Source organism: Cyanistes caeruleus, chromosome 1 (assembly GCF_971803275.1).
Source record: "Cyanistes caeruleus chromosome 1, bCyaCae1.hap1.1, whole genome shotgun sequence".
NCBI lineage: Eukaryota > Metazoa > Chordata > Aves > Passeriformes > Paridae > Cyanistes > Cyanistes caeruleus.
In genome coordinates, this window is record NC_141701.1 from 129,663,500 (window position 1) to 129,688,996 (window position 25,497).

Here is a 25,497-nt window from a genome sequence, read left to right on the forward strand (position 1 = left end):
ATCCCTCACAAAGAACATGAGTCCATGGCTCTGCCTTTGGCTGTTTGCCTACAGTGTGGTACCAAAGAAAAAAGTCAGAGTGTTGCAAATGTCACAGGAGACAGCAAGACATTCATTATTTGAATTTCCAGGTAGATCCTGGAAAGCACATCAAGACTATCTGCTGATGAGGAAGGGAAAAAACCCCAACAGCTGCTGCCAACCTGATCCAAGGGAAGACTCTTTGCTGACCACAGTGCTGGCAGTTCCCTCTGTGCAGAAGAACGAGGTGCACAAACTGAGCATGGCAGGAACTCTGCTGCTGTCACAGAATCAATACACTCAACATCCTGCCTCTGGCTGGGGGTAGTTTCAATGCTTCAGAAGATAAAAACCAGTAGCCAAATTAGATGAAAAGAAAATTTCCTTCCTGGCTCCACATACAAATAACTGGTAAAAAGAATGATGTCAGGATGGGCAAAAACAAGGTCAGCAAAGAGGCAAGCAAGTCTCCCGTCAATCCTCTATGCGACTATCCACAAATCACTCAGCCAGCAACACTTACCTTTTACAGACAAGTTTCTAAAAAAGTTCTAAAAGCAATTTAAAAAATAACTTAAAAATTTTCCTGAACTTTTCTGACAGTGAAAAACTTAGAGGCAACATTTTCTTTCATCTAAAAATTAGGATAATTCTTAAATTGATTTTTTTACCTTGATTTCATTCTTCTATTTTGTTTGCTAACATATACATATTCATGCATATGCTTGTTTGATTGCTTACTCATTTATTTACTGAAGCTGTTGGAAGATCACTTATAATGTTTCAAAGACCTGTTGCAGTTTATGAACTAAAGATTAAGGGCATTCCTGAGTAGGAATATCTCATCCCTGCAACTGGTCGCAAGGAATGATCTTCTCCTATACCGAGATGCCAAGTGTGTGTATGTACCCAGATGCACTTCTCCAGCTTGTGCTCCTCCTTATACACTTCTGTGCTCCTCACATACTTCTATAACTTCACTCTCAGGAGGAAGCATGTGAATAGTTTTAGGAAGCAGACTGGAATGCTTTCCCTTTTCCATTCTCTGTTGTTCATGTTCTGTAATCTGCAGGCTATTTTATAGATTGAGTCAAGGCACAGTGACAAATAATTGAGCAAAAGAATTAAACTGCATATTTCAATATTACACATTACTTTCAGTGCTACTGTACCTCATTGGGATTGTGGCTTGGTGTCCTTTCAGCTTCCTTTTTTCCTTCATCCTCCTGCTCTTTTTTCTGTAGATCTTGGATTATTTCCTGCAACTTCTTTGTTTCATTCCCTAATTTATGAACTTCTTGCTTCTTTTCTCCAAGTTGCCACTGAAGGTCTTCTACTTTGGACTCCAGTTCATGGAGTTTCTTCTGTACTATTATGTTAGCATCTTGTTCTACTTGTAATGCTTGCCTCTGGATCTGCCTTTCTTTTTCCATTTGCTGTCTCACTTGCACAGATTCCAGTTTATACTTCTCCATCTCACTTACTAACTCCACTATACGGTCATGCTTTTCATCCATTTGCTTCTGTAGCTCTTTAAGTAATTCCTCAGACGGATTATGTGCTCCAGCTTGCCCCTTATCTTCAGCACTTTGAAGCTGAGCACATAGCTCTTTTTCCCTTTCTAGGGCACTGCTTATTTCAAGAGCTCGAACCTTCTCTGATTCAAGAAGCACCTGCAACTCAGAATTACGGCCTCGCTCACGTGACAGCTGGGCAGCACTGAGTGCTTCCTGGGATTCAATTTTCTGTTGCAGATCACTTGACAGCTGCTTCTCTTGTTCCAGAAGTTTACTTAACTCTAGGTTCTTTAGTTTTTGATCTTCAAGAGAAAATTTTAAGTCCTTTCAAAAGAAAACATAAGAGCTGATCAAAGCCATTTGTGCATACTTTCCATTATCTTCTGCAAACTGCAAATATGCTACACATGCTGCTTTTAACAAGTTTTGCTGTTCACAAGTAATGTCACAATACTGTGAATACTGCAGTTATATCTGATACTAAAATACATGACAGATGTTTTTATTTTAAAATCAGATTATTTCATAAGAGAATCTTTTTAACACATTCTTTATAGTGAGATACAAACAACTGTAGTTCTGAAGTTGAAGATAGCCAGCTGCTTTTACTTTCTAATACTGTGGAAATGATTTTTCAACTTTGGATTTCAAGATATAGATAAATCTATGCTGTTGAAGTTATTGTTTTTTTGTCTTTTGTCTTGTACCAGGATACATGCTCTCAACTTCACTGTAGCAAATACTGCAGAGGTACCAGGGAACATATTAATGAAACATTTTCTCCTAAAGTAAACTCTCTAATTTGATTTTCATGAGGTGAAACTGCAGACTTTTTAAATGGAGACAAATACAGTATTTTATGAGTTAGGCTGTGGTGGGGGCTGGGTGTAGCCGTATCAGCAGTGTCCTGTCCCCTTGAATAACTGAGAGCCATTACAGAATCTTTTAATCTTGGGTGTGAAAAACACAGTAAAATTCCTATTGATTTAAATGCAATGTGCACCCGGCCTTTTTAATACTTTGCCACACAGCTTCTATACATTTTTCTTCAGCTCTAGATGATCTAATACTACAGCTGAAAACAGAACATGAAGCATTTACTGGACAAAAATGTAAGCTGAGATGAAATGTTAATCAAAAGAATATTTTCATGCCCCTTGATGTTCCAGGCTATTTGGGATTATGGAATACCTCAAGCTCTTCTCTTCCTCTTTCTTCACTGCGTTCCATTTTAGCTTTTTCTTTTTCCAAAGCCCATTGTAGCTCTCTTGATTTTTTCTGTTCATTGGCCATTGTATCCTTAAGAATATCTAGCTCAGCTGCTTTTTCTTTAACTTCAGTCCTAAAAGAGAAATAGGCAAACTTCACATTAGGCAATGGGTCTAATTCTATCATGGTACAATCAGTTACTTGGTATTTATTCCATCCTGTGCACTGAAAACACTGCTAGTCTAGTAGAGTAACAGCGAAAAGCATGTTTAGAAAGACAAGACTAACTCAAACCCCTAAGAATTGCATAGCTCAAGAACTACAAAAAAGTGTGTTCCTGCACATGGGTAACATCCTGCTACCTTTGTAGCGGCCACTTGTGGGGGCTCAGAGGCAGTTAGTGTTCAACCTAATCCAGTCACGGGCCAAAATCTTAAGGAATGCCATGGAAGTGCATCTTGCTGCCATGTTTGTCAAGGGAAAAAACTATACTGGGGGAAAAGGAAAAATCTATGACCTGAATTTTCATTTTTTTGCAAATAAATTTTGCATGTTTGCAAAAGAAACTTGCTTCTGATGGTCTGTAAAGGGTATAAAGTAATCTTTAAAATAATCCCTATTTCAACTCCAGTTTAATTTGTTATCTCTGAGCAGAACATTAAGATACTGCTCATGGGTGCATCCCTCTGGTTCAGGCATAAATAATAATGGCTTTCCCAAGTGCCAAATCTGTGGCTTCTACTACCAACCATGTCAAAGCAACATTTAAGAATATTTCATATGGATGTACTTGCAAAGTCATCTTAACTTTGTAATTTTTTTCTCCATACTCCTGGAATTAAAAACCTTTAATAAATTTTGTCTATTTATTAGCTTGTATATAGTAGTCTAATGTGACAAAGTTTAAAAGGAACTTGATAATTAATAAAGTATTAAATCAAATTATGACTTGCAACCTATTTTTTGTCAAACGTAAAAGTCTATTTTTGTCATAAATACGGAGAAGCAATTACACTACATGAGATCAAGTCTCTTAATAAAATCAGTATTATGATTTGAGATTAGGAAAGATAATCTTCACAGTCAACACAGCTTGGAACTGAAAGCCACACCTGATGGTTTCTAGGTCCTTGAAGTGCTTGTGCTGTGCTTTAAGGGTTGCTTCAAGCTCTAGTTTGGCTTGTGCAAGCTCATTCTTCAACTCTGCACCCATCATCCTCTCTGAATTCAGCTGCTCCTGAAGCTCTGCTGCTCGGTCCTTCACACTCCGGAGCTCCACTTGCATCTCCAGAATTTGCAACTGCTTCTGCTGCATATTATACTCCAGCATTTCTAATGAGAGCACCATTAATATGGAAATTACTTCATAAGAAAACATTGTGTTTGGTTAAAGCTCCTCCTAGCCAGAGCATGACCACAAGGCTATTATTAAGAGTGATATTTTAAAATTATATATTCTTTCAGTAGCACAATAAAAGCAAACTCATGACTTCTATACTTTCATACTTTCAAGAAATCAACTTCTTTATTTCTTAAAGGCTATAAGATGTGCTATAGTATAGCTATAACTATATCAGTATGCATCATCTAGATAATGACTAACTCAAGTAAGTTATTTTACATATGCATACTTGTGACCTAATTTTTGCAACTAAACACTGACAGTGAGCTTGACTTAATTTTAAAGTATACCTGTTCTCTGAACCTTTTGTTCTTCATTCTAATTGCTTCTTAGTTTCTGCATTATGACTGACTATCCAACTTAGATAATTTCAAAGCTGCTGAACCTAAACAGTGAAGCATATACATGGAAAACAGCCTTAAAATTCAAGCTTGATTTTTATAGAAATTGAACATAACTTTGCATCACTCTCAGTCTGACGCAAGTCATAAACACAGGGATTATATCTTAATTTTTGCAGAAGCAGTCAAATAAGACTGAAAAAGATGAAATATATGCATGTTTAGAACACACATATCAAAATCAGAGACCCAAGAAAGTCACCATTTTTGTCACTTACAACATTATAAGCACTGCCTTGAAAGCATTTGGAAACAGACATATATTACCACTGAAGTCACCTTGGTTTTTTGAATCAGTCTCTTGTTCTCTCTTTGGGTTACTTCTCTTACTGTTCATCTGAGCACGTAATACTTGAATCTCCATCAGCAAACTTCTTCTGTCTGCATTCTGAAGACAGTCCATTGCTGCTCTCTGGTTAGTAGCCTATTGGCATTAAAAACATTTCAAAGTAAAATTCCAGATTTTATGAGACTATCTGCAGTGCTGACATCACATTTATCTATGTATTCATAGAGCATATACAGTCAAAAAGTTTTCAATTAAGTCAGTATTACAATATTTGGCAGAAATGCTTGCTATTTTTTTATTTCTCTACTAGGTATCAGAATCACAGACTAAAAAGAGCTATCACTTTTCTGGCAAACTGCAATTTTCTCACTAAACCTTCCATGTTCCAGAGGAGATAACTGACTTCTGTCTGTCCCATAGCAACCTTATCACTTTCTCTTCCTGCAAATTATTTTGTATAAACAAGCTACCTTTTTTCTTAAACAGTGTAACATAATTCTAATTAACTTAATGACATCAAGCTCAGGACAATTGTGTTTAATTCAAATTGATCTCTGAAGGCCGTATATATTCTAAAACTTGTGCAGCCAAAAGTTTCTTTCCCATGCCACATAATTCTGTCTTTTAAAAGACACCAGTTCTTTCTGCAAGTCTGACTTTGTTTTCATCCTTAGACTGTCAAAAGTACTATTAATACATATACTTGTAATAGATTTATAATTAAAAAATTGGAATCTATTGTAGACAAACACTTTGACTACAATATGGTTTATATTACCTGCTCTTGTAGTCTGCGCTCTAACTGATTCATCAACATCACTGCATCTCTTGTGCCCATTTCTGCAAGTTCAGTTTGAAATGCAGCAAGGAGAACATTTTGTTCCCTCACAAAAAGCTGTTGAATGGCATGCAGAAGTTCTCCTCGCCAGTCTGAGACACCTTCAGCAGATTCAGTACTTGCACAGATCTGCAGTGGTATAAAAACAATTTAAAGTGCCATATTGAAAGATTACATCATTATAATTCTATGTAGTGTGTCTTCAGTGGAATATTTAGCTTTTCTTAATAACTGTGTAAATTTCATCTATCCAAACGGATGCATTTACTGCACACATTACAAATTACTGTACACATTACAAATTCTTCTGCATCCGCAAATGCTCAACTTTTAGCTTTGTTTTAGATGGAGGCAATTTAGCTTTTTGTAACTGAAAACTTACACTGTGTAGTTACTAGTGAGGTTACTATATCACACTATTCTTTTAATTTTTCATATATTACATGTCTCTCCCTAGGCTCTCACAGAGCTATGTGGTAGTGTGCAGATATTGTGTATGAAAAACATTTAATTTTAAATGACACAGAGTTCATGTGCCCACTTTGCATGCTAAAGGAAATGCTGAAGGAATAGAAACTACCTGCAAAAATATTAGACCAAGAGTCTAACTGGGGTAATTTGACAAGCAAAAGTTTAAAAAAGATTACTGATAAATAAGCCAATAAATAACAGCATTAAATTCCATTTAAACTGCTACTGGAACATGATTCAAAATAGAATTCTTCTTAAAAGGTGGACCTATACAGTCAGAAGTTATCAATGCACAGAACAAATACAAGCTGTAATAACATGAAGTGCAATATGGAGTTTTATAGCAGGCTTTAAAATATTTTGCCTTGTACCAGAATATTTAAGCACTTAAACCTGAACAGTGAATGTGTCTTAGAAGGTCATAATAAATTATTTTTTATTCAGATAGAATCTTACAATATTATTTATACCTCAGCCTCTCTATGAACTTGCATTTTTGCAATTAGGTCTTTCAAAGATGAGATGGTGCTTAGGAAAGCTTTTCTTTCTTCTAGCCAAGATTCTGGCTCTTGCTTATGCAGCGACAGATCTTTTTCACTATATGGAAATTCAGTGAGAGACAGCACCTGTATGCCTTCATGATGCACTGCTCTCAGCAAACCCTACAATAAAAATGAAAAGAAATCAGTAATGCCAGCAATAACAACATATAATAATAACAACAATAATAATTGCAATCTTATTTCATATTCATTGGAAAACTGGAACTTCGAATTTGATCAGGATAAGGAAACTATGCTTCCTCATATCAAGGAGAGAAGTGTCACCCTTTATAAGTGTCAGACAGAAACTTATTAAATAGTTGTATTTTTCCTCAGTTTCAAATAAAATTTTCCATTGTACATCTGTCAAATAAATTTTTTATTTTTAAAATAGCTACTAATAGAAACTGACATTTTAAAAATGGTCCTGGGAAGCTTCCAGGTGAGCTTTGCCATTCACTTTCTGAAATTATTATGAAGCTAAGGCTTTGTCACAAAATAGTTTTTTTAAAAATGTAATTAAAGCATGATACTCTTACTGCTTGTAATAAACACATTTGTTTTCATAACATAGCTATAAAAACAAAATCTATAAAATTGTGTAATATATGATCATGACATTATTGTTAATACAACAAAATTGCAATAAATTATAACAGTAGTTTTATTTATCATAATCATAACTGAGAACAAGCCTACAGATATCAAATTCATATTTAGCCTAATTTAAAATGCAAAAATGCACATTGCTGTTAGAAAATGTATTAAAATAGTCAATACTAAAACTTATTGAAATGGCTCTGCTATCAATGATCAAGCGGAAGCTAATCTCAACTTTTGGTAGTATCACTCTTGCTACTTAAAAAAAAAAACATTGAGTCTATTTTACCTTAATTTTTTTTGGAAGTAAATCTGTTGAAGTTTCACCTTCATCTATTCCTTCAGATATCGTGTCAGATCCCTGGGTCTGAGCAAGATATGTTCCTTGACTCCAGTCTGAACCAGAGTCTAAAATAAAAGGAGAGAAAAACATGAAAGTAGGATTACTGTGAAGCTTTGAAGAACAGGCATCAAAAAAGTATTTTTTGTCTGTTGTTTTAACAGGTAGTTGCATGTCACTAAGGGTTCATTTTAAGCCTGGAGACTGTTTCATAGTTTTTCAGTTTCAAAGAAGTGACAGCAAAACAAAACTGAAAAATAAAACAACCAAACTTAAAAAAATCCTAGTTTAGTTTTACAAGACAAACAACTACTTGCATAAACCCTTCTGCCAAATGACCCTCTCTTAATATGCTTAGCCTTGCCTATGAAAAGGATCACCCTAATTATTTTATTACATTTGGGGAAGTCAATACCTGTCATCATCTCCCACTGCTAGGGAGCTGTAGTTTGAAATACTATCAGGAGATGATGAAGCTACGTTGAAGAGATAATGTAATAGCTAAGAAGGATATAGAATCTCTAATTGAAAGAAAAATAATTAGCTGCTGATGCCTCAACTAAAACCCATCTCTGCTACAGACATTTTCCTTTTGTACCAAATTAAGAGACATGGCATGCCCAGAACCTTTTGCTGGTGCAACAGGCTTCTGCTTCAATCTGGGCAGTAGCTGCTTTGACTTCTTCAAACACAAAATATTTAATGGTAAACTTAGTATCAAAAAAGCAGATTTAATTTACAACACTGTTTGAAATCTGTAAGAAGAAATTTCTTACCACTAGAACCTCCATCTCTAGCTTGACATGGTGGAGAACGTGCTATTCCAGAAACTGGGATTCTCTGTATTTAGAAAAGAAAACAATCAAGTCTTTAACCCCTCACCCACTCTCAGTAAGGGAGAAATTTTTAAAGAGCAGGAAATAATGTGAACCTCTTTGTTCCACCTCCCCTGCAACCAAAGTAATAAAACTGAATATGAGAGAGATGTCATTCAACAGGATGACCTACATTTCACAGAACAGGGCAGGTTCAAGGCAGAAGCACAAGGAGATACCTGATAGTTGAGCATACCTGCAAACTTAAATGCTGAGAAAGGGGTTCACAATCTCTTCCAGGGCCATAAAAACATTAGAGCACTTAAAAGTTTTTTACTGAGCATGTGCTGGTCCACACTTTACAGATTTTAAATGGGAATTTCTGTAGCAAGAGCAAAAGCTTTAATCAAAGTATTTCAGTAATTATAAAATAAAATACATACATCTTTGGTTTGTAGAGCTTCTATGACTTCCTTTAAAGCATTACATTCTTCAGTCAATACTTGTACTGCAACAAACTTCTCTCTCTTTAATGCTTCAGATTCAGAGATATGCCTTGTCTCCATGTCCATGATTTCAGCAGCATGGAGTTCCTGCATTTGGTCAATTTTTTCAGTAAATTCTCTTACAATCTCTGCAATCTCTTCTGAAGAGCATCCATTTTGCAAATCAGTTTGAATTTCTGCATTTTTAACAAGAACTGGTGAGATTTCCACAGTCTTGTCTGTTTGCAATGAGATGTTTCCAGTTACAGTAGACTCACTAGCTGACAAATCACATGATATTTCTACATCCTTCTTGCTTTCAGTTTTCACCATTTCTTTGTCCTTTCTCAGGTAACTTGCAAGCCTCTCTTCTGCTTGAACCAGGTTCTCTTTGACTTTGCACAGGTCTTCCTGAAGATGTATAAGACTTGCCTCTTTTACCTGTAAATATGGAGAATCTCAACTGCAATCCTTCCAAATACTTAAAATAGCTAAAATCCAAGCAACCCTCTAAACCATTACAGATCAGTTTAGTTCTATTTTAAAGCAGTTATGACACATGATAGCAAATATTATCTCCTAAGAAATTCAGCTCTAGATCCACTGTTGCACTGCAGTAAAACTAAGTACTTTGGCAATTTTATGTAAGGTGTCAGCTCAGTTCCACTCACAGTAGGCAACGAGTGGCTGTTTTTCTTGGTAGCATTCTCAGTAAAAGATTAAAAAAATCCCAAACTATATCCAAACTATAATAATCCAAACTATGGCATGCATATTTGAACAGTAAGTCCTGAAGAACTATTTGATTTAAATACAATATGGAACACTCTGGTTCTTACTGCTAGTTCTTGCTTAAGTTTTTCTGCCTGTTCTCTGTAACAGCTCAGTTCTTCCTTAGCAGCGGCTGCCTCTTCTTTCACTTGTTCAAGTTCAGTAATAAGCACTTTTTCTTTTTGACTTCCCATGAGCAGTGCTTCCACCTATATGGCAACACAAAAAATGGGAAAATGGTAAGGAATCAAGTTTTAACAGCACTGATCACTTTCACACCAACTTACAAAGTGAAAAGACCAAAGAGGAAAACAAATTTATGTTATTTGCGTTAACACAGCTTCAAAGGGAAAAAACTAAGACCATGGAAGAAAAGACTATCTTACAGTTTACTGAACTGCAAGCATAAATTGGATACACCACACAGAAAGCACAGGGAGGAAGGTCAACAGAGAGTAGGAAATGAGGTATTTAACTTATATGACATTCATGACATTCATCAAATTTCTATTTGGATGAAAGATCTTAGAACCTTTTCTTGTCCAGTACTGGGTTCTGTGATTGCCAAAATTCCCACATTCAGACACATCAAGTCCATTTTTGGACTAACAAACATAGTCAATTTTGACTGACGGTTCTAAATTAGAGGCAATAAACCACTAGTGCATGGAAATCTGGACAAATGAATACTGGAAAAGCTACTGACGGGAAATAGCTTTGGAATTGAGATGGGAAAACAAGAAAACATAAATTAAGAACAAACCATATATAAATAAACAACCTCCATCCCAAAAACACCTGTATAGACAAACTGGTGTCACTTCCCTTACCATTCTAAATCCTCTCTTAGACAATTTTTATCATTTTAATACCTCCACCTCTACATCCACACCATGCAGAAGTGTACTACATTCCATTCTATGTCAAGTCAAATTAAGAATAAGAAATTTTATGTCCAAAATCCAAAACCACCTTACAATCATGAAAATGCATAATGGAAACTGATAGTGGGGTTCCCCTAAAATAATATCCTTCTGCTCTTTGTAATTGTAGGAATAATATAGAAATGAAAGTGCTACATAGAGAAGAACATTCCTATAGTTATTCTCATTAAGAACTATTTTATTCATTATACTTTACATAATATAACAGGTTTTAGCGAAAACAAGACAAAAGAAAATTGTGTCTATTTACCTGATATGTCTGCACTTCTTCTTGCTTGATGTATTTCTGAATCTCTCCTTTATGTTTCTCCTTAACCTCTTCTAGCAATTGCTGAAGCTCTAAGAACCTCTCTTCTTTCACTGTAGCTTCCTTTTGTGCAACTTTCACATTTTCTTTTTCTAGCTCCAAGCTACGATTTACCATTGCCAGTTGGGTTTCCATCTCATTAAGTCTCTGTGTTAAGAGTGATAATTTTGATTCTGCCTCATTTTCAGTCCTATCACTCAAACCCTCTGTTTGGGCATTCTTTCTTGCTTCATCCACGCACTTTGAAGCTTCCTGAATTTCCTGCATGAATCTTCTCTGCTCTTGAACTGCATTTAGCTGAACCTGACTCACAAGAGCAGCAGCAACTTTCTCCATTAGTGTTTTTTCCAGTTCTAATATCCTCTTTTTAAGTGTTTCTTTTTCAACTTTGCTTTCCTCTTTAATGTCTTTTATTTCAGTGTAGCACTGGCACAGTTCTGAATCTTTTTGCTTAATGCATGCCTGAAGTTGCTGCAGTTCTATCTCCATCTTGCTAATGGTGACTCTTTCATTCTCATCTGAAGTCCTGAGCTGGGACTGATCTGGCAAGTCTACCTCTTGACATAAGCCTCCTTCCATTTGTTCAGTTTTTCCATTGCTCCTGTCTTCTGGTTTTGACTTATCACCTTGGACCAGTGCACACTTATATTTCTCTGTTATTTTTTCATGCTCTTTTTTTAACATACTTATTTCTTGCTTTAACTGGCTCATTTTTAACTTTGTTTCCTCAAGCTCATTCTTTGTTTGAGACGCCTCTGCATTTATGTTTTCTACTTGCTTTTCCAAAGATGCTTTTTCTGCCAGAACTGCTTCAAGTATGTGTTTTGGACTGTCAGCATCTTCTTGAAAACCAGCAACGTCTGTTGGTATCTTTTGTTCAATAATTGCCAGCTCCTGCTGAAGCTTATCAATTACATCATTCAACTGCTCTATTTCCTCATCATTTTTTTTCTTCATACATTCTTGATCACTTTTCAGACATTCTATCTGGGCTTCAAGCTCCCGTATATGTTCATTTTGCTCTTCAATAACCTGGGGGAAAAAAGCCAAACAAAGCCACCAAAGTCATGTTTGTCCTGAACTTCACAGAAACAGTTTAATCGAACATTGAAAGATCTTATAAAAGGAAGTTCTCAATGAATTTCTTAATGTGATGTCTCTTCTATGGCTTTAATGAGAATTTAGACATCTTCAAACAGGACTGAGAAAGTAGCCCATAACTTTAAAGAGCTGAAAAATAGGTATTAAAACATCAGATGAAATGAAAGCATTTGTAACATCCACAGAGCTAGGGAACACTGAACTTTAAGTTGTCATGATACTTGCTTATATAAGACACACTCAATTTAGATGAATATGTATTTTAAATACAAATAGGCCTTTTATTTTGTTGAATAAATGAAAATAGGCCTTTTCATTGTGTTGAAAAATACAAATATAACATGCATTTTAATCTGAGACCATAGAAAACACCTATCAGTTGACTGTGAAATTTTCTATCACAATTTGAAATATGTGTTGTTTATGTGTGCATGCACACGTGTATGCAGATGTGCACACAAACACGCAGGGCAAGTAGTACACACAGACTCAGAGCACAATCATTTCTTATTCAAAGTAAAAAGAGACAAAGTTACAGAAGTATTTATTTTATAATGCATATGACTATCCAAACAAAAATCAGAGACTCATGAAAATGTGAGGAAAGTAAGAATAATATTTTCCTAGATTACTTCTACAGACACTTTAAATTAGAGCCGTGTAAGGGGATTAAAGTTCCAAGAAATTTATAAAATTATGTAACTGATCAAATATGAAGGTGATGACTTTATGATGTAGAAAAGAGAAGACAACTTATATTGGCTTCTAATAAATGTGTAGAAACAAAAAATGGAATGCCTGGTGTTGATGAATTCCAAATTCAATAAATAAAAAAGTTTCAGCAAAAGGAATAAAAATTTGTAAAAAAACTTGTTAAATTGCAGTGGAAGCAAATTTCAATTGAGTATACAAGAATGACAAACGATTTGTCTTTGCAAAAAAGATAAAATAAAGACAGACAAGATTATAAGCAATAAGGCTAAGAAACAACGGATTTTTTTTTTAAGTGAACAGTGCTTCTATGGTGGAAATGCAGAAGGCAGAAAAATACATGTCAAAAATATTCAGAAAAAACATATAATAAAGTAAAATCAGTTATGGTATCTGAAATAGGTAAGAACCCTAATAAGTCTTCTTGAATACGAAAAAAACATGCAGAAAAGATGAAAGATGACTAAATTCATTACACAAATAGCCATGTTTTTTCCTTTATCACTTAATACTTCACAATGCTTAGTTAGTTAAGTAGAATAGTAAGATGACTTTGTAGTAAGTATAATATGTACACAAATAAATGTGACTGTATAAATTAGAAAGGCTGGTTTGCTAACCAAGAACTTAATTTTAAAAATCCACAGACTAGAGGAAGCTCAAAAATACTAAATGAAATCTAAACAAGTCATAAAATCATAAAATGATTTGGGTTGGAAGGGACCTTGAAGATCATATAATTTCAACCTCACTGCCACAGGCAGAAGAAAGCACAGTGATCCTGGTGATTGCTATCAGCTCAGCATAAGAGTTTCTGGAATAAAGGCTCACAAAATGCAAATACAGTAATTAAAAGAAAAGTACTTAGTGGGATGAAGATGTCTAAGGGACTCAGAAAAGGGATTAACCTAAGATTAATATATTAAGATATAATAATGCTCCATAATGAAGCAGAGTAATTATTTAATGTTATGGAAAATAAAACCAGATAAGTCAGAGGATGAAATTAAGAAAATTAAGAAAATTAACCTTCATGTAACAGGAGAAGAACCAATTCATTAAAATTAATTATAACTGAATCCTAGGTATTTTTCTCAAGACAAGAACTCTAACTCTATTTCTGGTGTCATTGTATAGAGCAAAAATGTTCCGGATTCTTGAAGTATGTTATTTCCTAAATCCAGTTTCCTAAATCCAATTCTAAGTTTCGTCATTATTCATTGAGTTTCCCTATAACTGAATTTTGAACATAAAGACTTAGTGAAATTATCCAGCTCAGTCAGTTTTTTAATGGATTCAATATGTCCTAGTAGAATGTTAGCCTAAATGTTCAGTCAACTACCAAGGCATAACAGAAATCCTGCTCTTAATTTGCTTTTGAGTGAAAGCTTATGACTAATAAATGACATTTAAAATAGTCAGAATGCAAAATTCAGCTGCTGAAAATATCAGTGTCTTTTATCTGTATAAAATGAAAGTAAGCCAAAAGAAGATGATGCTGATAACCAAAAAAAACACATAACTGAAAAAGAACAGAAATCTACAGGTGTTAAAGCTCAGTAAGTAAAAGATAAATCTGCTTCTTTCTTCCTCTTTACTTCTAATAAAACACAGCATTTTGTTTGCACCTCCATGCTTGAAATTGGATAAAAGATGTTGCCAACACTGGTAGGAGAACAAAGCATTCACACAAACTCATGGAGCTCAAAAGTTCAACTGCTAAAAATGCATTAAAACCTAACATGATCCAGCAGATGTCGCTGGAGCACAACACTGCATGTAAGTCATGTGAGGGAAGATGCTAAAATGAATGTGGAGATTGAATCCAGCCACCTAAATACTATTAAACATTCAGAAGCATTAGAAGAGCAAGGAATAAAGAAGAATTTAAGACAAAAACTCAAGCAGAAGTAAGAGAGAATAATTAAAAAGAAAAGCAAGCAAAAAAGCATCTGTCATAAGACTAAAAAGGAAAAAAAGGTTAGGTTTAAAGCATTGCTTGAAACCGAAGCATTTGCATTTTAAAATTAAGGCAGCAATAGAAGATAAGGCAACTGGTGGGGGACAGAGGGTTTTTTTCCTTCAAACTAGCAGCAGAAAGTAGGACTCTGAGAAGGATTAAAGAAGTATGTACCTTGTTGTCAGTCGTGACTTCAAGTTGCTGTTGCAGTTTTGCTATTTGTTCATGAAGATGATATATTTCCTGATCCTTTTCTTGCATGATGTGAGCGAGCCTCCCAGCCACTAAATGATGGTCCTTTACGGCAGCGTCTTCAGATTTCTGGAGAGCTAGTCCTAGTATTTCCATTTCATCCTGCCAAAAAACCCCCCAAAAGCATGTTACAGTTGTACTTAGCATTTTCTGCATATTCTTGTGTGAGTACTTCAAGTGTAGGAATTAAAATGCACAAATTTCATGGAATGATAAGTAATCAGGAGCTTTTTAATATTTTGGCAAGTTGAACAGTGGAATGCTTGAGAAGGAGAAAGAATTTGGTGTCTTGGCATTTTCAAAGAACTTATTTCTGTGGAGGGAGGAGACTAAATCTTTGGGCTTCTCTGTTACACAGTTACCTTAAATAATTTGTTCTCTTGCTCAAGTTCCTGCAGGTGTGTAGTGGACTCCTTCCGCTGAATTTCTAGCTGCATGTGCAATTGCTGAACTTCTTCATTTTTATTTTCTAGCTCCTCTCGAAACTGCTCCAATTGTTCCTCAAGATTCGTGACCTATGTTTCCAATAAAAGGAGCAGGAAAAAGAGTGGTAGGAAGCCATACTAAAAATTAAATGCTATAAATTTCCAGTACAATGCCTACCGTAAACGGGTTTGCTATACACAAACAAAAGAATGTGTATTTGGTGACATTTAGAGTCCTTAAACGGAATGGAATTTTAAACACCACTAAAAAAATCAGTTTTTCTTAATTGTTTCTGAATTTTTATTTCAGAAACACTCTTGCAAATCATAAATGTTAACACAGAACAACAACTCTCAAGGATCATGGGAGAATTTCAAAAGGATTTGGACTGCTGTCTAACTGTAAAAAATTAATCTGTATAGTTCACTAAGCTCAACAAAAAGCAAAAACTAACAAACCAAAATATAAGTAGAAAGATGGAAATTTTCACAGGCATTTTACCTCCTTTTCCTTTCTGTCCACAGCTTCTCGCTCAGCTTGTAGTTGTACTTCAAGAGGTAACTCTCCTTTTACTATGATTGTACCAAACTGTTTCCTTTCCTCCACCTATAAGCAGAAATAATGCTAATAGTTATCAGATTAAAAGAATACACTATTTTGGTCTCAAGAAAATAAGAAAGCAGTAAATCCTTGATAAATTTCAACTAAGCAATACCTTTTGCAAGTGGTCTGCACTGATGATTAAGGCTTGTTCCAGTTCTCTTATCCTGCATTCTAGCTTCTCAATTTCTTCATTTCGTTCTTGTATATCTCTCTGAAGCTGCTCCTTAGAGAGCAAAAGCTCACTGCATTTGTCTGTTTTTTCTTTGAGATGATTTGTTAACTGTTCAACCTGATGACAAAATGGTAAGATTATTATATTGTACTGCAGTGGAAGGGTTCGCTAGCAACAGCAATACCATGCATTTTTGACAGGAAGAAAATATTCCTCTTTTTCTCCCATAACGAAACTCCTACTCTTTAGGTGAAACAGAATGTGCAGTCAGAATACTGTGGTACTACATCCAAGAAATACAAACAGCATAATTCCAGAAGTGCTATGTTCTGTGCCGTATCGCCTACTCTCTAGATCTGATCTTGTCCTTCTGAAGCCTTCAGACTCTGTAGTCAGTTAAAAGGAAGCAGCACAGTATCCCTATGCAGCTCACTGAAATGATGCTTTTAACACCTACGGATGGAATGTCTTGACTGTATGGTCAAGATGCTATTTGCCTCAGAGGAAAATCACAGTTCTAAAAATCCGTGACAAAATTATTCAAAAGAAGGAGCTGATTAGTGACATACAGGAATATCTTAAAATTCACTGAATCTTTAACATTGAAGAGAATAGCTATACTTAAATCACAAAGGACAGGAAGCTTTGCTTTCTTTCTGTGTTCCTTAAATGGGACCAAACAGATGTCATGGATGTAACAAATTCACTTTCTATAGGGGACAAAACATCCAAATCAAACAGTCTGAATCTCAATAGGTCAGATGCATGTGTCTCAGAAACAACATTTTAAAAGATTAATTAAAGTAGCAGAAATAGTAGTATCTATCCATTTCTAGCTGTAATTCAGAAACTATTAATTGAAATTACAGATAAGAAAGATGCATAACAAATCCATAGTATGATGTACAGAGATAAGACCTGAGTAAAGAGACAGGGAAAGTAATCTTTGTCCCACTCAAGAAACTGATTTCAGTATTTACAATTAGGAAGTTACGATGTAGCCAAAAGGTAGAAGATTCAAAGCATTTCAAGAGACAGGAGAGAAGAGGACCAGAACATAAAGCTGACAGGATGGTATTACTGACGTTATCCATCCATGAGTTACATCACAGTCTGAAGTGACCTCAAAAAAGTCCTGAGAGAGAAATGGAAAAATAAAAATCAAGTCTAGAGCAGACTTTATGACAACCCTCCCTGGAATAAGTTGACAAAGCTGAAACAACAGTAAGAAACAAATTTAGTCATCAACCGAAAATGCTCATGGCATTCACTCAAAGCAGAAGAGGATTTTAAAAAATGTCCAACTACAAAAAATAGAACTACTCTCTCAAAAGCATGATAAATAATGAAAATATATATATTTACAAAATATTTCAAGGAACACTGTGACATCAAAATGTACTATATAGTAAGAATATGTACTGCATTGGATAAGATAAATGTAAATCTTTACTGAAAATCCTGTCTATAATTTCTAGCATATCACATTTAACATCACCTATATTTAAACCATCTCCTACACCTGTGGTGCTTGCAGATGTTATCTTACTGTCTACCTACTAAAAAATTCTAATTTTAAAACATCAAGTACACATCTCAAAATTTTAATCACAGTTAAAGCTGTCTTTCATTTTACAGCATGCTTTAAATTTCCATTGTACTATGTCTGCCATCTTAAGAGTGTACCCATATGAGTATATGTACATATAAATCAGAATGATTTTTACATAGAGGTTCCAAACAAACAGGACAATTTTTTTATGCTATCAAACTTTTCTTGGGAGAATTTTTTTTTTAATGTGAGAATTTTAACCAGGAATTCATATGCTATCCATACCACAAATAATAAGCAGACATGTAACAAAACAAACAGAAAATGAACATCCTGGATTCAGGAAAATTAATTGTGCTAGAGCCTTCCTCCATCTGTGCAAAATATCAGCAGGAGAGGAATGTGCACACACTCTTGGCAACAGATGTAGAAGGAAATAGATGTAGAACTGCTCTGTAATGTTTTAACACATACCTAGCTAATTCTAGAAAATTAATTGTTCACAGAGGCTTATGACAACCAATCCCATAGTACTGATGGGTACTGAAATATGAACAATGTCATATTTCATACAAACCTTTGTACTAAAATCTGTTTAGAAACCAAATAAAGCACAGTTCTAAACCTGTAAATTTCAAATAAGTAAGTACTTTGACATGCTCATCTCACATATAGCAATTTATGTCCTATTACTGTCTGTGGTCCTAAAATATATCCTAGAATCATAAAATGGTTTAGGTTAGAAGGGATCCTAAAGGCCACCTAGTTCAAACATACCTTCCACTATTTCATATAATAAAAAATACTAAATATTGCTCATATTTAAGAATTGAATTACAGCAACTGAACTACTCCAGTAAGACCTTTGATTTGAAAATGACAGTCTAACACAATAGAGGGTATTTTAACACTGAAAATCAAGCAAGAAGATCATGCAAAAGTATCAGCCCTGATCAAAAAGCAGCCAACAAGAAAACCCACAAAAAGTAAAACGTAATTTAATTGACTAACAGTTCATCAAACAAAACTTGCAAAACCATTGCAATAGATAGTATTTGCACTGCTGCCACTTTTTGATTTTACTGAGTCTAAGAGTTTTCTGTGATTCCCTTGAGCTACAGTCACTACATTTGTTTCAGTGCCAACAGACTTTCACTGGGAAAGTTCAGGTGTACACACAGAGTGCTACAACATCTCAGGTGTTAAACCTCAGTAACTCGATTCCCTCAGTGCTGTACCTGTGCTATAAAAAGGATGTCAAAAAACAATGTAAGAACATGTAAAACTGCTAAAATAGTCTTGAATGTTTCCAGGAACTTTTGAGAACAGTGGATTTTCTAAGACAAATTATAGGACAGAGCCTTATTGAAAGTCAAGAAGTTTATGCATGTCTGCTACCAAAACCAAACAGCCTAACAAAACCCCTAAAACACAGTTCCACCACTTTCCTGCAAAACATTCAATCTCAGGGCATTTGCTTTCCTGGCTTGCATATGGATGCTGAGTAGGTACACCATAAAATAGTTTCATTATAATATCTTAACAGCGGTCAACCTGTCATTTATATTCACTGAGTACAAGTAATAAACTGTGTTACCTCTCTGGTTTGATGTTCATTGACAGGCTGACTCCTTTGTGGAACCTTAAGCTGTTGTTCCAGCTTCTGTATCTCTTGCTGGAATACATCTCTCTCATGCTCTCGATCAATTGCTTGCTCCTGAAAGTTAAGAAATTATCTGGATGCACCATTTGATTTAAAAACTATCCAGGTTAAGTGCCACCACTTCTAACTTGCATTAATATGAGGCTGGTAACAGTAATGTCAGTATTTATAAGGTAGCAGAACCTACTGCAGATACCATTAACATCTTTATCATTTGAGGCAATAGAAATCAAAAAATCAGCACAGCAGAGACATGTCAAGTAATTCTTTACAAAATGACACGTTTGTTTCTTCTGTTCCAGGTATACCACACAAATGACAGTAAGCAAATATTTTATCATTTCTTCCCTACTTTTTATCTTTGATAAATGTAGAATAAATAGGAACTCAAAATAGAAATTAACTCTGGGTAAATATTACGAAAACCCATCAGAAAAAAAGAACTATATATTGCTTGAAATACAGAGCCAGCATTTTCAATTAATTTTCAACTTTTAAAATTTTATTAAATTCTTGGAATATTAAACTGGAACCAACAACACTGCCTTTGTTTGCTACCATCTGCCTATGTTTGCTCAAAATCTGAAAAAATCAGCATTTGTCCCTGAGCCAAACTTCAGCAGCAGTACTCCCCACCTTCAGGATATCTGCCTTTTACCATACTTACATCTAGAAATTTTCTTGTTTTCTCCAGCTGCTTCTCCAAGGCCTGGTTTTGCTGCCTTAAGTCCATTAGTTCTGCATTTTTTTCTTGTTCTAGCTCTATGAAACGATTGACCTGCTCTTCCAAGTCAATTTCCAAGACTTTAACTTGCTTCTGAAGGTCATCATACTCTTTTTCAGCTTGCCGTTGTACTTCAATTTTTTCCTTCATTAGCTTTTCTGTTTCCTCCAGTAATTCTGAGTATAATAAAAGCATCACTCCTTTTAGATGTGAATAGTAGGCAATGTTATGAAGCAAAACCACTCCCCAAGGCATCCATGCTGTAATCTGCAGAAGGATGTGAACTGGCTTGGGTTTTTACTATTTTTCTTTTTTTGAAAATATATTTTCTTCTGAGAAATAATCATGATAGTGACTGAAGCAAATTTGTATTAAAATTACTATCCTTTAGGTAGTCTTCAAAGGACTGTTACTGAAGTTGTATCAGATCATTTCCCTGCTTAAGTTTCGTATCAATTAAAAGGCCTTTGTACAATTGAAAAGAAAAGAAAATGCATGGGGTCAAACCACAGCTAGAGTCAGCACAGGAGTTAACAGTGATGCACAGAAAACCCAACCCTCTTCTCATCCCCATAGCCAGTAAAATCAATCCACTCCCAAACTTCATTATTTAATGTGATATGTATAAATTGAGGGAAATAACTGAAAGACTCAGCGAAGTTGCTGGGCAGGCAGAGAGGAAAATTACTGACCTGCAACTGGAGCTTGCAAAATCAGTGACTGCATGAATGCCCAATTTTGAGTCATCATGAAAAAGCCAGCAAGCACATACACAGGAAAGCCCCAAACCACTCTAAGACTCTTAAGCCACAGCCCACTGAAATGCCTATTAAATAACCGTATGAACCCCTTGAGATAAAACCCAAGCGACAAAGTGCACTTACTTTTGGAGAATCTTAAAAACAGGATTGATATTTATAGACAGAAACAATAAAATTTACTTTCACTAGAGAAGAAAGATCCTTCAGGCACCATCATCTTACATCGTATTTAACCAATTCTCATTTCTAGGTAACCATTATATACCAATATAATAAGATGTTTGATTATCACAGTGTATCACTCAGCTGTATTTAGAAATAAAAAGAAATAAAAGACTACAAAAATATCTCTCAAATACCATCTAAGTAACTGTAATTCATAGGTGAATAAGATGATGGTTATTGATGAATTTGCTCATTATGTTTAGAAATTATAAGAAATGTTGTTAGCAAAATGTAGAACTGAGTATGAAAAACAACATCAAAGCTGCAGGCCAGTAAGAATTACAAGTAACGTCAGTAAGCCAAAAGCCCAATAATCCTGATTAACAATGTCAGTACGTTTAAGTCTTCCACCCAGTTACAGATTGGCCATGCAACATACAAACACACCTGCTTGGGAAGCTGCATCGATTGCAGCATCTACTAGGCCTAGGAGAATAGAGAGAGAGAAAACAAAAAAAAGAAGCAAAGTAATTCACATGCCAGCTATAGTTTTCTTGTGGTGCAACAATGTAAGAGAAAATGAAGCCAAAGATAGATGTGGCATTTAATGACAAAGTTGTTGAGATAACTTAGGGAATGTGACAAGTTATTCTGGTATGCATGATATAAGTACCTACACATATTTATAGAATTGCTTATCCTTACAGCTCTTAAACCTGAAAATAACTTTTAATATATTTAGAAGCCTGAACCATACAAAAATTAACTAAAGTAGCATCATAGACAAGGATCTTCTTTATTACAGTGTAGGAAGAAGCAGATTGTTCTTAAAACTTTGTTGTTACAGAAAATTGCAGGAAATTGCAGATACACAAGATGTGCAATCTCTAAAAATGGCAACATTATAAACTGGAATAAATGTCTAGAAATTAAATAAAATGATAACTTTATCCTGCTATTTACAGTGTAAGCACAGCAATCCTTGAAAGATCAGTATTTCTTAAAACACTAATGTTCTAATTTTCTTCCCCTCTCAAACATGAAATATTAATTTCAGTTACTGGTTTAAGGAAGAATTAAAAGACACATTTACTTCATGAGGGTAAATGCTTTTTTTTGAGTAAGCAGTTAGTTAGATTACATTGACACGGTATATATCTGAAATTTTCACCATGAGGGCTGAAAGTTTTCATTATTGGTAGATAAAATACTTCCTTATCATGCAACTGTTGTGCTATTCTTCCCTGAAAGAGGAATTTATTAGAAAAGTTTATCTTCTGTGATTTAAATAAATACAGTCATCACATGTAATACAGTCATGTTCTGGTAGGTATGCTTCCTAGTCTGTCTTTAAATCTGTTTGGAAAGCATTTAGACAGTATTTTTACCCATTGTTGCTATTCTATCTCCAGTGTTATCTATATAAAAGAAGATTTTTGCAGATAAAGCTTTTTCTGGCTTAAAGAACAACTGTAACTTCTCAATACTTATAAAAATTCAGTCACCTCCTGTTTAAAAATCAAGGAAAGTTCTCATGCTAACATTAGGCAATAGGTGTGAAAATATCACAGGTGGCCCTATCACATTTTTATTAACAATCACAAAGGCAATGGGGAGAAACCTTTGCCAAGACTACTTATTATTTTATTTGGAAGTATAAGCAAATCTCATAGAAAGATTGTGATGAATACATACGCTGCTCTACTGGCCCCGCCTCTGCTCTCATGGCGTCCTTCTGTCTGGAGAGTAATTCCTTTTCTTCCTGGACCTGCTGCTGTTCAGCCTCTAACTCCTGCAATTTGTTACCTGTACACAGCAGCTCTTGCTCTAGATGGTCAATTACATCTATTTTTTCCTGGAGTTGCTTTTCCAGAAACGCTTTCTCATCTGCATAACCATCAATGAGGCCTGTAAAACATCAGTTTGGAGGCAGATTTAATAGACAATCAAAACCATTTTTTTTCTTGTTGAAGTCACTATTGTATTCTGACAGGCATGCACATGTATGTTAGATGCTCAACACCTGACAATTTCTATTCCTGTCCTTGTTATCCTTTCATGATGGACAAATTACAGGCAAGATACCAGAACACCAAATATATCTCTCAAGTTTTACTCAGCACAAGACCTCTGGAGCAAACAGGAACTCCAAAGCTAAGGAAAAATATGTATGTAATAAACACAGGAGAAATACGAAATATAAATAAATTCAGTATAAATCACTACAAGTCCAGTCTTGAGTCAGTATTAAAATGGATTTTACCCTACCCTGAGAATGTAGAATAAAGGTACTTTCATTTGTTAACCATGTAGACCCATCTTTTTTTCCCACATTTGAATTCACAGAGAACACACACATATAGGACTGGATATTGAAATAGAAAATACTGAATGAGTAACATAATTTGTAACATTTCAAAACTTTGAAACAATACAAACTCCAGTGGTTATTCCCACCATATCAGATGCTGTTCACAATGAATACTTAACAGATTTGAAGTTGAGAGGGCATTCCCAGGTTAAATGGAATGCACACTCCCATATAAAAGTTACGAAGTCTGCTAAAATCACACATTGTGGTATTTACCTCTCCCAGGTTTTTTTTTTTTTGAGATGTAATGAAAATTGTCAGAGTTCAGTGAACAAATTTGCATTAGCTTTTCTATCACATCAGATAAGTCATATCTGGCACCAGTAAAACACAAGAGGTTTGAAAATGTCTCAGCTGCAGCAGTTTTTGTGATAAGAAAGAAATGATCACAAATGACACATTTAATCTCAAGAGAAGACAGAGTACCATCAGATGTATAATGAACTAAGACATTGTTCTGCATATCTACTTAAGGAATTCAATAAAAGAATGTAGTTTTCAGAGTATGCTCACAACTTGGTTCAATGGGCAGAAATCAAATAGAGACTTCTACGACATCTTTGTTTTGTTATACCAACATCAACAAAAAAGGTGCCAGACATTTAAAAATGCATTCATTTCAAATGCACCAACTTACAACTGTGCAATATATTTGTCAAGGGCTAAAACTAACATCTAATTCTGTCTCTTATATTCTAGAACTGTTCACGAACAAAATCAACACAGCTATTTTGTCCTAATATATGGAATTTTTACATTATTATTGAAGATTTGTGAATAAAATTTTTATCAAGACAAAATATATTCCTCCAAAGAAAGCAGCAACATATAGCTGCCTACATTCTGAAATTCTTCAATAATAAAATTTTGTAACTCCATCTGTGTCAGAATATAAATTCTTAGGTCATTCATATCTTGTGGCAGAGTTCTTCATATTTTTGCATGTTAAGATGTGTTCCAAACAATCTTTTTTCACTCTTAATTTAATCTTTAAAAAAAAAGAAACAAAAAGTAGTAATGCCTATTTCAGATTTTAATCTATTCCCTCTGAAATAAATTTTCATCCTTTCTGGTTTTGCTAAAGCTACTGAAATGTTGCAGCCAGTACTGCTGTTGCTGACACACAACATTTATGCTGTATGAACTGACAGGCCACCAACTGTCCCTCACACATTTTAGACACATGGCTTAGAAACCTGCACTGCTTTACAGCTTATGTGTGCCCCAGCTATTAATAGCAGGTGGAATCACGATGGATTATCTGTATGTGTAAAAAGAAGAGGAAGCCTGGCAGAGTAGCATTCTCCAGGAGTAATATTTGACTATCAAACCTCACTCTGTGCTCCCTCTTTAAAACAATGATGTGTGCTGAGCTTCAAAACTATAAAAAATATCTCTCTGCTTACTACTACAGCGATCCTATCTATAGAGTAGGTGTTTTTTGCATCATTGTGTCTGTCTGATTTGAACATGTTTTCCTGATACCAGAATAGTTTATTAGATTTCCCCTGCTGTAAGACCCTACAAGATTCTGTGTCAAGGTCAAGAGGCAGCAGGCACAAACTGAAATGTGGGAAACTGCACTTCAACATATGAAAGCAAGTTTGTTTTTTTTTTCCTTTCCTCTCACTGATGCTGGTCACTGGAACAGCCACTCAGAGAGGCTGTGGACATTCAAAACTTGACTGAATACGGTCCTAGGCAAGCTGCTCTACCTGATCTTGCTTGAGCAAGGGACAGGAATACATTGATCTCCAGAGGTGCCTTCCAGCCTCAACTATTTATGATTTTAAGTTGTTAACATTTAAGTTGCACAAACAAATGTTATGATGAAATAAATTAATTTTGAGGATCCAAACACATACACAACCTATTATTTTTAATATTGTCATGTATATTTTCCAACAATCCGAGTCAAACTTGGGAAACAGAATAACAGTGTGGTTGATGTTGGTAGAGACCTCCAGAGGTCATCATGTCCATACCTATACAGAAGACTGATAACATTCTAAAATTTGCAAAGAAATTAATCAAATTTGCAATTTCTTTACACAATTAATAAGCAAGTAGGTGCAAAGTCCAAC

General features: G+C 35.0%; 1 protein-coding gene across 10 annotated transcripts in view; it reads right to left on the reverse strand.

Moving 5' to 3' along the window:
• Positions 1-25,497, reverse strand: part of AKAP9 (A-kinase anchoring protein 9) — a 104,741-nt gene that overhangs the window by 8,218 nt on the left and 71,026 nt on the right. For 5 of the 10 annotated variants that reach the window (XM_086857465.1, XM_086857457.1, XM_086857453.1 and 2 more), the window contains 19 exons: positions 22,738-22,950; positions 21,490-21,528; positions 20,060-20,292; positions 19,327-19,446; positions 16,118-16,294; positions 15,904-16,008; positions 15,339-15,491; positions 14,899-15,078; positions 10,896-11,984; positions 9,770-9,910; positions 8,889-9,371; positions 8,407-8,470; positions 7,580-7,698; positions 6,619-6,810; positions 5,618-5,806; positions 4,830-4,974; positions 3,860-4,079; positions 2,730-2,880; positions 1,194-1,862 (listed from right to left, as the gene is read on the reverse strand). In XM_086857465.1, the coding sequence (XP_086713591.1) occupies positions 1,194-1,862; positions 2,730-2,880; positions 3,860-4,079; positions 4,830-4,974; positions 5,618-5,806; positions 6,619-6,810; positions 7,580-7,698; positions 8,407-8,470; positions 8,889-9,371; positions 9,770-9,910; positions 10,896-11,984; positions 14,899-15,078; positions 15,339-15,491; positions 15,904-16,008; positions 16,118-16,294; positions 19,327-19,446; positions 20,060-20,292; positions 21,490-21,528; positions 22,738-22,950 (4,682 nt within the window). Of the gene's footprint in view, positions 1-1,193; positions 1,863-2,729; positions 2,881-3,859; positions 4,080-4,439; positions 4,535-4,829; positions 4,975-5,617; positions 5,807-6,618; positions 6,811-7,579; positions 7,699-8,406; positions 8,471-8,888; positions 9,372-9,769; positions 9,911-10,895; positions 11,985-14,898; positions 15,079-15,338; positions 15,492-15,903; positions 16,009-16,117; positions 16,295-19,326; positions 19,447-20,059; positions 20,293-21,489; positions 21,529-22,737; positions 22,951-25,497 lie in introns of those variants that run through there. The other 5 variants (XM_086857470.1, XM_086857468.1, XM_086857454.1 and 2 more) reach the window with 3 other exon arrangements.